At 36.4% G+C, this 14,516-nt stretch overlaps 1 protein-coding gene across 2 annotated transcripts in view; it reads left to right on the top strand.

Annotated features, from left to right (window-relative positions):
• Positions 1 to 14,516, top strand: part of SEMA3E (semaphorin 3E) — a 102,609-nt gene that overhangs the window by 51,711 nt on the left and 36,382 nt on the right. For both annotated transcript variants that reach the window (XM_072147284.1, XM_072147283.1), the window contains exons 2-4: positions 2,134 to 2,294; positions 10,915 to 10,974; positions 14,359 to 14,478. In XM_072147284.1, the coding sequence (XP_072003385.1) occupies positions 2,134 to 2,294; positions 10,915 to 10,974; positions 14,359 to 14,478 (341 nt within the window). The remainder of the gene's footprint in view (positions 1 to 2,133; positions 2,295 to 10,914; positions 10,975 to 14,358; positions 14,479 to 14,516) is intronic.

The following is a 14,516-nucleotide window of genomic DNA, read 5'->3' as shown; positions in this document are numbered from 1 at the left end:
CCAAAATCTCACTCTGATGCTAGTGCACCCACCACAGCTGTCACTCATAAAAACTATAACTAACTTATGCTATAACTAAAATTATAGCATTTATAGATAAAAACTACCATTTGAATATGGCATGACTAATAATCATGATAAATATATCCTGCCTTTTTCTTCTCTATATTGGATCATTATTAACATTTAATATCATGAAGTTTGCATCTACATACTGTACATATCATAACCTAAACTTCACAGTTTGAGTTACAATGAAATACGTGTTATGTGCTATTCCCTCAACAATGATCACGTTCATTGCTCTTACTAAAAAATCATCAGGATTTTTCATAAGGGACTAATTATGGTCTTACTAATGAGAACCAAAATTGTCATTGCTGTTATTACTGACCTTGACCTGCTATGTCACTACTGATTGCTGCCACCTGGACCAACCTTGGGTTTGGCCTTCATTATGTCTTTGCCTTATGAGTCTATGCCTGTGCTGTGATCATGTTTGGTTTTCTCCTGCCCTGCTCAAACACTCACTGTCTACTGTCTCTGAACTCTATTCACTGGGCATCTCTTGTGTTCCCAGGAAAGTGAGGAATTCCTAGACATTCTTTACAAAGGGACATGACAGTCAATGTAGTTTAAGGGCAAGTTCACAGGAGAGGTTAAGCTCACTGTCATTCTAGCGCTGGAAAAGAAACTCTAACAAAAGAGACATGGAATAGAAAACCTGTATATTTAGCATGGAGACATGGGCTCATTTCAAGTCGAACTGACAGTTCATGTTATAATGGGATTCAACAATTCATAAGAATAAGACTATTGAATGACTATGAGATAAAATGGTAGACACTCTATTCATTAGGAATTCAATGATTGTATCACATTAAACAGCGCTGCCAAATGTACAAGTGCAGTAATTAAAGAAAAACAATTGAAAGGATTTTCTGGGATCACAACTTTGATAAGGCCTTTCGCCCACAAGTCAGTTTGATGCATGAAACTCTAATTGTGTGCTTGCTGGAATGCCCAGCCCTACCACTCATAACCCAGAAGTTCAGTTCAGTTTCTAACCGCTCAGCCTGGACATTCCAGCAAGCAAATGATGGGAGTTTGATGCAAGTTGCATACATCAAACCCGCTCATCGGCAATAGCCCCAAAGATTTAACTCTCAGCGTCCTTATGAGCTGTTTGAAGAGGCTGTAGCACTCAGCCAATCAATGTGGCATCATCATCTCTATGAGGCAATGTCTTATTCGCTTAGTAGAGGCATTTCAGGCTACTCAGAAAAAGATAAAGATTAGCTGTATTACAGAAAACTTCTCAAGGAGAAATAGAAACACTATCAATACTTACACCTCTATATGGTGCCCCTGGCTCCGGTAGAGACCGTCCAATAACAACGATCCCCATGATAGACCTTTGGCTATGATGCCATATCTATTGTTCTTGTAACATCTTGACCAATCATTGGCCTCTGAAGTCATGTTCAGGTCAGGGGTTGGTACAGACATGTACATGCACAGGTGTCAGAGATTGAACAGTAGCCACATGAATGTCCCCTGAGGAGTAAGTATAAAGGTCCCCCACAAAGGCTACACCTTTAAATATGAGATTGAAGTAAAGGAGTGTCTGTCCTGTCTTCAGAAAATGTATGTATTTCCATAAAGTGATTTGCAGTTATATACTTGTTGGATTTATATGATCCCTGCTTAAATTGAAGAAAGCATTAGAAATCATTTAAAGGGTTTTAAAACATGATTTATTATTTTTTTTTAAAAACATTTCAAAACACAAATATGTTAATTTTTTGAAAGGTACATGTTGAAAGATTATAGCTGACATACCTTCCTAACCAATCCTATCTTACAACTTCCTGCCTTCAGGAACTCCAACCTAGTTTCCAAGGAACAATGGATTTGCTTACAACACTGGGAAGAGCTAACTCACTGGATACAAGTATCCCTTCCATCATCCTCTTTTGTAATATCAGTTATACACATGTGTTAAATAGATATTCAAAGTGATCTTTAAATAGTAATGAAATCAGACCTCCATCCATGGGAAGTTTAGTCTCAATAATTTTTCTGTTCTCTTAAGTTAAAATATAAATTGTAACATTTTCCTTTATATTTCAGAGCTCTGGGATTTAAACAGAACCTCAATCTTCCAGAGTCAACTTGGATCTCTTGACCTACGTACCATGTTTTTGGATGAGTATCAAGAAAGACTGTTTGTTGGAGGCAGAGACCACGTGTATTCACTTAGCCTGGAAAACATCAGTGAAAAATATAAAGAGGTAATGTAAAAAGAAGAACTTCTTCAATTAAGAAGTTATTCTGGACTCCTGGGTAAAGGTTTCCTATAGGCCCAGTTCCATCCTGGCGCCGTCCATAGCAGAACATTTGTGAGATTGCACACTGTCATCATGGTCTTCTTGGTGCAGGGGAATTCATTCACCACTCCTGCAGTAATGGTCATAGTATAGTTGCCTCTGATATAGTTTTCTTTACATTAATTTAATATATTGTATACATTTACATATGTATTCTGTGAGATTTCCAATTTGTTCATATACCAAAGCTCATTTTATTCTTAGTTTCTTCTTGAAATTTTTCTTCCTTAGCAGCCCAACAACTTCAATGGCAGCAATAGCATTTTATAAGAGCATCCTTAGATGCCTTATAAAACCTTTGTTAGCAACAGTAAAAAAGGGAGACTCTATGTCATGCACCTACTTTTCAGCCTCCAGCCTAGGCTCAGGGACTATGCTATTGAAAGCTATGTTGTGCAAAGCTGCATATAAATACATTAATTACTTTCAGGATTATTGTCAGCATTTAACAGCTACATTCTAATACTAATGGGGAAAGGAATAGTAACAGCTGAGTGTCTGTTCAAGTGTGGCATATTATTTACAAAATTCCTACCTTGTCTGGAACTTTAGACATACTGCAGTACTGTATTGGAGGTAGGAACATTAAGCCTTCCTGCAAAAGGGGCTACAACGTTTTTTTTTGTTTTGCTGCTCTATCACAGATCCATGTATTGCTATGAGCCTAGATCCCAAGAGGAAAACTCAAAGCATGTTCCATTCTAATCTGTATTTTTGGCTCAGACAGTCCCATAGAAGTCAATAGGGCTGCAAAACAGATGGATTGCACATTACACGGGAGCTTGGAATTAAAATGGCTGCTAAATAAAGCATGACTAGTCAAGCACTAATAAACATGAGCTGAATGACTCATACACAGCCGCTGGGGGGGGGGGGGGTGCAGTAATTGATTATTCTGTCTGGCAGGAAGGGAACTGCAGGAGATGATGATGCAATCAGAGAGAAAATTTCCTTATATGAGAAGCGGGAAAGCAAGCGCTGAACCAGCCATAGAAGAGGCAGAGCTTCATTATCATATTGTTGTATCTGTTTTATCAGCAAAACCACTCAGCTCAGGGATTAACCAAGATATGATCCTTCATCAGTGTAGCTACAGCAGTATCAAGGTATGTTTGCTTCATACTGCATCAAATCAAATGGTAGGTTTCTTTTAAAATACAAACTTTACAGCATACAACACGTCTTATTTCTCCTTAGGGTATGTTCACAGCTTTGTTGGGATTTTTATTAAAGATGACAACAAAAACATATATGTAGTTTACACTGAGAAAATGTGTATTAAAAGGAAACAAAATACTGTAACAAAAAACTTTTTTCACTTCACTTTTAAAAAAGAGAGTCTACTGTGACTGTATTCTTGCTGCCCCTACCTAAGTGATTTCATTACTATACTAATTATTTATTATTTATTATTATTATTATTATTATTATTATTATTATTATTATTATTATTATTATTATTATTATACTAAGGATATACTTTTCCCAGAGTTTTCCTTTAAGAAACAATTCTGCTTGTATAGGTGTCACATCCATTGTCTGTACCAATCTGTTTATAATAATAAATAAGCAATAATGATGCTTACATTTATGTGATAAGTCTTCCTTCATTTTTTAAATTAAATATTGGTAATGCTATACCCTTCACAGGGTCAAAGATCAGGCCATTGAATATTTCTGAAGTCATTTCTGCCAGTTGAGTCATCTTGTATTCCCCTTGTATTAGAACATAACAGTTTCCACATAATTTTCCACTATTGAATAACGTAAGAGCACGTGCCTCAGAGCACATCTCATGCTTTCACATGGGAGTTTAATAAGTCAGCCATGACTGGTATATTCATGATTCTTGTATAGTTGTAAACATAATTGACAGATTAAGTGTTTGTTGAGAAGTCTGAACTTGTCATCCAGAATTACCTCAGTAAAAGCACGGGTTTGCTTCATAATAGATTTCTTTTGTGATAATCACCTTTTCTACCAAGTTCTGTGCTTGAGGTTTAAGTCGATGAAATGAGAAGAATATGTCTTTGCAACTTAATCTTAGATGATCTACAGAGCCTCAACTACTAATGAATCACACAGCATGAAACAATCCTCTTAAAACCAATTCTACGGAAGATGGGTAACATCATATGGATCATATATATTTTACTTAATAATATTACAGCACTCTCTGGAATCTCCAACAGGTTATTTTCCCAGACTAGTTGCTTGAACACTTTCCCAGTACAATCCATTTAATAGGTAAACAATATCAGAATGGAGGGGGAGTATCAATAACTGATCAGCTGTTTGAAAATTGTGAAGACCCCACTGCAAACATCCAAACAGTGTGGTATGTTCAGAAAGATGATTTGTAGAGTGTTGTGGTTTGGACACCCCTCTCATCCAATAGCAGTCACTTATTTTAAAAGGGATAGTATATCGTGCTGACATTTCTAAACTGGGTATACTCATAGTATCATAGTTTATACGGTTGAAAAAAGACAAATGTCCAACAAGTTCAACCAAGGAAGGTAAGGGATTGCATGAGGAAGGGATTTAGGGGAAAACTATTCTATATAACATAACCATCAATGTTATTTAGGTGTAAAAAAGGCATCTAGACCCTTCTTGAAGCTCTTTGCTGTCCCTGCTGTGACCAGCCCCTGATGCAAGCTATTCCACAGATTAACAGCCCTGTCGCCTCCAGTGATTAAACCTTGATTTCTCCAAACAGAGACAGTGCCCCGTCGTCTTTTAATTTGATTTAATCTGAAACAATTTGCCATCATATTTGGACCATTCATATATTTAAATAAATTAATCATGTCCCCTCACAGTCATCTCTTTTCCAGACTAAATAAATCTAGTTGTTTTTATCTTTCCTCATAACTAAGACCCTCCATACCCCTTATCATTTTTTTGGCTCTACGTTGAATCCTCTTCAGCTCCAGGGCATCCTTTTTATGGACCGGAGTCCAGAACTATACAGCATATTCCAGCTGAGGCTGAACCAATGCCTTGTATAGTGGTAATATTACATCCCTATCACGAGAGTCCATACCACTTTTGATACATGACAAGATCCTACTGGCTTTAGAGGCAGCTGATTGACATTGCATGCTGTTATTCAATTTATGATCTACTAGTACACACAGGTCCTTCTCAACAAGGGACTCTCCCAGATTTACTCCCCCAAGGACATATTTTGCCTTTGGATTATTAGCCCCCAGGTGCATAACCTTACATTTATCCACATTAAACCTCATTTGCCAAGTGGATGACCAAACATTCTGTTTGTCCAAGTCACCCTGCAGCCTATGAACATCCTCCATAGACTGTATTGCACTACACAGTTTGGTGTCATCTGCAAAAATAGACACAGTGATATTAATTCCCACCTCTATGTAATTAATAAATATATTAAATAGTAGTGGGCCAAGCACAGAACCCTGGGGTACACCACTCATAACTCTCGACTGATAATGGGTTGCCACTTACTGACTTCCTGCTGTTGATGGAAGTCAAAACTGTAGGGAGAAGTAGGGAGAAGCAGCTTAAAACAATGATAAAACAGGACTTTTGTTTTAGACTACCTCTGTCCCTTGCTAAGTAACAAGTCATTAAGGTATGTAATGATTCAGGGGATCAGCAGCTGGGAAAATATAAAGCAGAACCTGGACCTAAATGAAGGATGAAATGTAGTTTCAGCCGGTGGATGGCTGATTATGGAGCTATATCAGTGAACATAAAGGAGTCACCTCGTGAAAGTCCCACAAACCACAAATAAAACCGAGTTCTGTACTTTAATAGATTCCAATTACTGCTTTTTTTCATGTTGCACCATTCTTCTAAAAATCAGGCACATGCGCTAAAATTTACACAAAGGAGAAAGTGACTTCGGTACAAAGGGGCAGATTTATATACGGGAAAAAAAGGGGAGAAAGGTAGAATTTGGAAGAATGGTGCAATAAATAAAGAGAATAATAAAACAGTGATTTCACATTATTTCAGAATAGTATTAAGTAAATGACAGGGTATTGCTTGTGGTTTGTGGGGGCAATTGTGAGGAGACAGGTTATATAAATATATATACTTTTCCTTAACAGTCTTATAAAACCTTTATTTTTAAAATTTTCATTATTATTTACACAGTTTTAATGTCTTACGTGTACTTTGAAATGAAAGCACATAAGTTGAAAAATTCTAGATTCATTCACAATTTATATCTACAATTTATTTTGCAAATTATTGCAGCATTCAAGTATACTGCACTTTTAGGTTACTTTGTTCTTACCATTCTTACTGTCCATCCTAAACAAGCTTAATAGGATTTAAAGGGTACCTGTCAGCAGAAATGTATGTAATAAAAGATTGCCAGTATGTTGTGAAGCACAGTGAAAGCTTTACATCAGTGTTAAAGTATTCTACTCCATGACTGTAAACAACCAATTTACATCTCACCTTAAAGCCTTCTGCATGTATGACGGCCCAGCCCTACAGACTGCACCATGCAGAGGACAGAAGCCCTTGCATCATCTCCAAATACAATGCAACGACTTCTCGTCTGCTTCAGCGCAGTATTAACAATTTCAGTGCCAATACTGCAGTTAAGGCGGGCATATGGAAAGTTTTTGATGTAATGCAAGGATTTCCTTACCCCACTAGTTGCACAGTCTGTGGGGCCAGGCCAACATACTCCCCGTTTTCCACGGCCTGTACATGGTCATGTTCAGGAGACTTACAGTTAATTTTCTAGATGATGTCACCAATGCAACGTTACAAAAAAATGATTTCTTAGCTGTAATTCTGCTGACAGATTCCCCTTCAGGTCATTCATATTTTGAATCCCAACTACCTCCTTTTGCATTTCCACATCATTTTCAGAACTATGTTAATGTAAAAAATACCTGGGAACATTTTTGACATTAACATAAATATTTATAAATAAAGTTTCATTTATACTGTATAGGCTGTGGGCAAAGCATGAGAAATTAGAAATGAAAAAAAGAAATGACTACAACTTCTGGTAAATTAAAACTTTAAACTTTTACCTCTAATATAAATGTGTGTAGTGTCCTTTTAATGTTTTGGTAATTCAGTTCCATATTGTTTGCTTGAATATAATATATTTTTCCTATGGGGGTTGGCAACTTTTCAAAAATGATTACAAATGTTTTGGGCATTTAACCTTTGAAAGAATGATAATGCTAAAACTTAAAACACACTGTGTGTAACAGACCCTGAGACCAATTTATCTTACTTTAAAGGAATCTCCCCTATGGAGTGTCAATTTCACTATTCAGTAGAGCACACTTAACATCTTTCACTTTACTCTTTTCCAATGAACAGTAATTTGCAGAGACACAAATCTATCTTATTATGGGATTTTTAGATAAACGTTTCATCTACAGTTACAGTAACTGCAAAGACTTCATGCCGTAAGTAAAAGGTAAAGAAACGTTCTGTTATATAACAGTTACATTACACTTACATTATGGTCACATATTACCGCAAATCTTTATTAAAGGAAATCTAACACCAAAATCAAACATGATAAACCAAGGATACTTACTCTTAGATTCAGGGACTGTGACTGTGACATCTTATGTAATCTTCTTATATTTGTTACATATGACCTCCTTTCCTCCATTAAACAACTTTTATAGTTATGCTAATGATCCTGAAGGGCTATGGGGGTTGTTACCAGAGCCCCTGAGTGTGGAATCTTAACAGGATGTAGCAATATATAAAAAAAATCCATATGTCTATGGATATTCTCAGGGTATACGCTTTGAGATTTCCTAGTATATAAGCTGAGCGTATCAATAAAACATTAAGCCTAAGGCTGCATTTACACGACTGGTGCCCGCCGTACCGTAGCACGGCGGACACACGGCAGCGTGCGGGGAGAGGAGGAGGGGGAGAGCGCTGCTCACCCTCGCCCCTCTCCATAGGGATATATGGCGCACGGCGCCGTATGCCCTGAAAAAATAGGACATGTCCTATTTTTTCACAGGGCACGGAGCAGTACGGTGCCGCATGTGTGCGGCACCGTAACGCTCCCGTAGGGCGCCGCACGCCCATTGCCGTCTATGGGGGACGTATATCGGCCGTATATACGTCGGCCGTATATATACGTCCCCCTTGCGGTCGTGTGAATGCAGCCTTAGGCTGATGTTTTGGCACATTCAGATCAGATAATCACCCCATAAATTAGTATATTGTTATATTGCTATTGTTTCTAAAACTACTAACACTATGTTCAAGCGTGATCATTTCTGATATTGAGCACAGTGTGTCCTTTATCTAACCATAGTTATTCTGTAATTGCCTGTACTGATTGTTAAGGGAATATAAATTCCAGAAGCCCTTCAACACATAGGGGAAACATATATTTTTCTATACACTAAATCCACATACTGTATAAACTATCTGGACAACATAAATATTATATTACTTTTCTCTTGAGGTATGCACAAATTAGACATGATTTAATTTTAAAGGTATTTTTCAATGTGTCATATTTCTTCAAAGTATATACAGATGTGTCCTTACCTTTCCTCTTGGTTGGACACGTTCAAATATGTGTCGCTCAAGAAGCCACTTTCACAATGTGCTGCTACAAATTGATAAGATGATTAAATGTTATACATATTATATACTTGGCTATGAGTGGTCACTAAGTCACTGGTTTGTTAATTGTAGCTTTTCAAGGGTTTGTTTACAGTCAGTTTCTGGGTCTGACTGTAAACGGTTTACACTGCTCTATAATGCATTAGTATTGTAGAGCAGTGTATTGGACTTGAACCAGCGATCAAAGCATCACTGGTTTAAGTTCATGTTTGTATAAAATAAGAAAAGTAAAAAAATAAATGTTTAAAACATTTAAATAAATAAAAAATAAATAAAATATAAGCCCCTAATATAACACATTCCCAAACAAACAATTAATAAATAATAAAAAACACAAATACACAAAAAAAACCCCACATATTTGGTATGGATGCCTGTAACAATCTGTATAATTAAACAGAATTGTTATTGGACCCACATGGTGAATTCAGCAAGAAAACCCCCCCAAAACTTAAATAAGACCACTCAAAAGAACAAGCATTCTTGCAAAAAATAAGCCCTTAACCAGATTCAGCAGCCAAAATGTAAAAAAAAGTTATGCATCTGAAAAGATGGTGATGCTAAAATGAAGAAGATTTTCTCCAAATTAGTTTTTATTCAGTAAAATTGAATAAAATACACAAAAAACCCAAATATGTGGTATTGCTGTAACAATCCGTAACAATCTGTTTAATAAAACAAAATCATTAATGGACTTGCACGGTGAATGCCACAAAAAAAAAGTCTTGCTAGTATTTAGGCCTCTCACAGTCAATTGAAAACTGAGCAAGTCCTATAAATATAGGTTTTGGCGATTTTCCCAAAAAAATTTAAAAATGGCACTCAAATTCTAAGCCTTAAAACATTAAAAAGTAAAAAACATGGAATTTTAAAAAACCAAGCCAACATAAAGCAGACATTTGGGAAATGTAAGTTATGAATTCATTTGGGTGTTATGACTATCTGCTTCAGAAGTAGAGAATTTAGAACTTTAAAAATAAAGAATTTTTCCAAATTTTTTGGAACTGAAAAATAATAATAATTCTTTATTTTTATAGCTCACACAGATTACGCAACACTGCACTGAGTTTCCCAAATCAGTAATGGTGCTGTGTTCTTAAGGCCAAAATAGGCTGAGTCCTCATTGGGTTAATATGGGTATATTTCTCTGATGAAAATCCAAATTTTTTCATTTGTTCTTATTTATGTCTGTAGTAGGCTTTGGCTGGAAACCCACTTAGCCAAATGGTACAAGATATTGTTAAGCATTTTCTCAGTACTGTGTGAATGTGTTATATCAGTGGGAGTTTGAGTTGTTATCTCAGGTTTATTATGACTAATGGACTATTAATTATCTGCTGTCATTCTGAAGAAGTGCAATTTATTGAGCCATAAAGCTATACCCGTACATGGATAGTATTACAGGTTTTAGTCTCAGTAACATTTTCCTTTTAAAGAGACAGTGTTTAATACTTAAACATGCATGAATATTTAAGGCAATGGTTTGTAATGTAGGGGGTAGATGAGTTAATTCTGTTGATATATGACTCTGACCTTATATCTGTAACAATCAGGGTGTGGTTTATGTTAGCATAATCTGCCTAGAAGCTAAGTAACATAATATATTATATAAATAGGATTAATCTGCTTGTTAGCAATTATACAGCCATTCATCAAACCACATTCTACAGCCTAAAGAAACAGAAGAAAATCTAGTACTAAAAACGACTTGTATTGATATGGTCACATCAATTTTTTATAATCATTTTATTGACAATACTATCAATCCTTGAAATAAATATGTACATTTTAATGTATACTTTTCTGTGATAAAAATGATTGAATACAGCTCCCTAAAATTAATGTTTGTTGTGAAAACTACATGAAACTTGACATTAACAAATTAGTTTCCCCTTCCTACCAGATACATTGGCCAAGCTCCGAGCCGCAAATTGATGACTGCTACAGAAAAGGAAGAGAAGAGGTAAATAGTGTTCAATATTAGCTTTACACGTATAATAGTCACAGCTACTGTGTAAAAAGGACTGCAAATAAGTGCAGTGGGACTGCTCATGTCAACCCATAAGGCTTCAGGGCTGAGTGCAATTTTTTTTTTCTGGAAGGTTTTTGTTTTGGCCTAGATTTTACACTTAACCTATATTTATCTTGTAGATATTTTTAATAGGTCATATTGACTACAGAGTATAAAGATAAGTAGGATTTAAATCTTTTATCACCAGTTCTGGGGTAAGGAAGGCCAAGAGGGTAAAAGCTTCTTCTGATCTAGTGCATGCATAAACAATAGAGATGAGCGAGCACTAAAATGCTCGAGGGTTCATTATTCGAGACAAACTTTTCCTGATGCACATCTGCTTACTTGTCGGGAGATACGCTGCTCTGCGCTGCTCCCCGATGCCTCTGCGCTGCTCCCCGATGCCTCTGCGCTGCTACTCGATGCCTCTGCGCTGCTCCCTGATGCCTCTGCGCTGCTCCCCGGTGTCTCTGTCCTGTTCCCTGATGTCTCTGTCCTGCTCACCGTGTTCTTCAATGTGTTCTTCACACATATATATTGTTCTTCACATACTATTTTGTTTGCATCGTTTCGCGCGTATCTTCCGACAAGTAAGCAGATGCCGAACATCTGTAATCTATTCTTCACTGTGTTTTTCACTTTGTTTTTCACTTAAATGATCCTGTGTTCACTGTGTTTTATTCTATTCTTCATTGTTCTTCACTGTGTTTTTTAACAGGTGTTTTAGCAGGGGAAATACTCGTCCGAGCAACGAGCCGTTTCGAGTACCTTAATACTCGAACGAGCATCAAGTTCGGACGAGTATACTCACTCATCTCTAATAAACAGTCATTCTTGTGCTGGCTGCGTCACAAATGGGTCCTCCATGTCACATGTTTACTGCTCCCTAAGGGATGATGATCAGTGGGGTTGGTGGCTACAGACTGCCACAGTTAATGGGGATCTTTATTGGCATCCTGTTTCTCCCCGGTTCTTTGCATTGGCTGTTATTTTAACAATTGGTTTTAGGAGATCAAGGATAGTTGTACTGGTTATGTTATCTAAATATCTATAATAACATATGGTACATAGATGGTTTTATTCCCATTTCCTGAGACACCCAACTTAGCTCCTATTCAGATACATTATTTGGTAAAGGTTTCTACAGGACTTAAAATCCATTTACATACCCTGATTATATGTTCAATTATTGGTAGCAAACAAAGCAAATACTTGTTTGACATCTGAATACATCTTGTTTGACATCTTTTACGCTGCATAAAAGATTACTAGAAGCTTATTAATCTGTGTAAATACTGTAACTATATGCTGCCAAAAACCAAGACGACTCATAGGATTTGTAACAATGTATGCAGCAACTATTCTCTCTCAGTGTACTTTTTGCATCAGCCTTTCCAATTGCAACATTATTGGTCAATTAATAAGTAATTATATTATTATCATTATAAATCAGCACAAAAAAATTGTGGTTTCTAGATACTCTTGACATGTTTGGGTCAAATAGCTGTTGAATACTCCGTAGACAGTTGAAGAGCTTGTTGCACATATTTTATACACTTTGCATTGATCTAGTGTCATAGCACCCTTTACTTACTGTAATTTGCATGACCTTAGAGATCTCAATTGTCACGTGAGCAGATGGGACAGATAATAATTTAGATACTGCATGGACACTACATACCCTAAATTGTAGCAAGTAACATCAGCCCAATTCTCTTAGGGACCTATTCACATTAAATAACCATTTCATGGCATATGGAATTCAACATGACTGAACCTTATTTCTTGCAGACCGTAAACCTGTCAAGGTGTCTGCCAGTAGCTTATTTCCCTCTAACCCCATTATTTTAAACTCGTATAGACTTTGCCAAATTCAGTATGTTAGGATATAGAGGAAGGGGGTTTGACATAATGGCTAGCTTAGATTCTGTACAATATTTTATATCTAATGGTCTTTTTCTCACATGGGTTTCTCACTGCATAACATGAATTCTGAATAAACCTATTCCCATGTCAATTACCCAATTTATTTTAGGATTACCAAAATATATATTTTCCAAGTATGTAAATGAATTTTTAAGGGATTTTTATGACTTTTTGTGAAGTCAAAGTTTGCATACACTAAGATCACTATGTTTTGAAAAAAGTGGAACAGCCTATGTGATGATGTCATGTCTTTGGAAGCTTCTGAAATATTGATTGACATATGAGACACACATGTGAATGTATTTGCAGGCATACCTGAAACACACTGCTTCTTTGTGTAACATTGTTACACAAAAGTCTGAAGAAATCAGTCAAGATATCAGGAAGAGAATTGTGAACTTGCACAAGTATGGTTCATTCTTGGGTCCAACTTCCAGAAACCTGAAGGTGCCTTGTTCATCTGTACAAATAATTATATGCAAGCACAAACAAGATGGTAATGTTCTGCCATCATACTGCTCAGGAAGGAGTTAGGCTCTGTGTCCCAGAAATTACTGTGCTTTGGTCTGAAATGTGCATACCAACCCAATAACAAAGTAAAAGATACAGGAAGGAACAAAGAACTTAATTTTTGGAGATATTTCCTTTGAAACACAGGGTGGCAGCATCATGTTGTGGGGTTGTTTTGGTGTAGAAGGGACTGCTGCATTTAATGCACAAAAGAAATGGCATCATGAGGAAAAAACATTGTGTGGCAATACTGAAGCAACATCTCAAGACATCAGCCAGCAAGTTAAAGCTTGGACGCGAATGACTCTTTCAAATGGAGAATGACTCGCAGTATATTGCCAAACTGGTTACAAAGTAGCTTGAGGATAAAAGAGTCAATGATTTGGAATGGCCATCACAAAGCCCTATTGTATTGATAATTTATGGCCAAAGCTGAAAAGGCAGGTGCAAGCAACAATGCATAGTTACACCAGTTCTGTCAGAAGGAATGTGCCCAAATTCCTACCAACTATTGTGAGAAGCTTGTGGAATAAGCTTGTGGATATCCAAAGTTTGACCCAAGTTTATGGACAATGGTACCAAATACTAATAAAATGTTTGGAAACGTTTGGCTTTGCAGAAAGTAATAAAAATTTCTTTAAAAATTGTTTTTCTCATTATTCTGGCGTTTGTCAAATATAAATATTTTGGTAATCCTAACTTACCTAAAACGGGAAAGGTTTCATGTCAGATAGTGAGAAAAACATGCACATGTGTCTTTTAAGATAGTGTATCTAAACTGTTTCAACTCGATATAAAGAAATATATGTTTATATACATTGTATATACTGTATAAATTTGTTACAAATACTTATATACAAATGTTATTTTTTGACATTGTGTCGATTTATGTATTTGCAGAGAGAATGTGCCAACTTTATTCGAATTCTTCATCATTATAATCGGACTCATCTTTTGGCTTGTGGTACAGGAGCATTTGATCCAGTTTGTACTTTTATAAGAGTGGGACTCAGGTCACAGGTATGTGCTTTGCAGATATACTTCAGGCATTGTCCTTT

This window comes from Engystomops pustulosus, chromosome 4 (assembly GCF_040894005.1).
Source record: "Engystomops pustulosus chromosome 4, aEngPut4.maternal, whole genome shotgun sequence".
NCBI classification, from domain to species: domain Eukaryota; kingdom Metazoa; phylum Chordata; class Amphibia; order Anura; family Leptodactylidae; genus Engystomops; species Engystomops pustulosus.
This window is presented reverse-complemented; position numbering and strand designations above follow the sequence as displayed.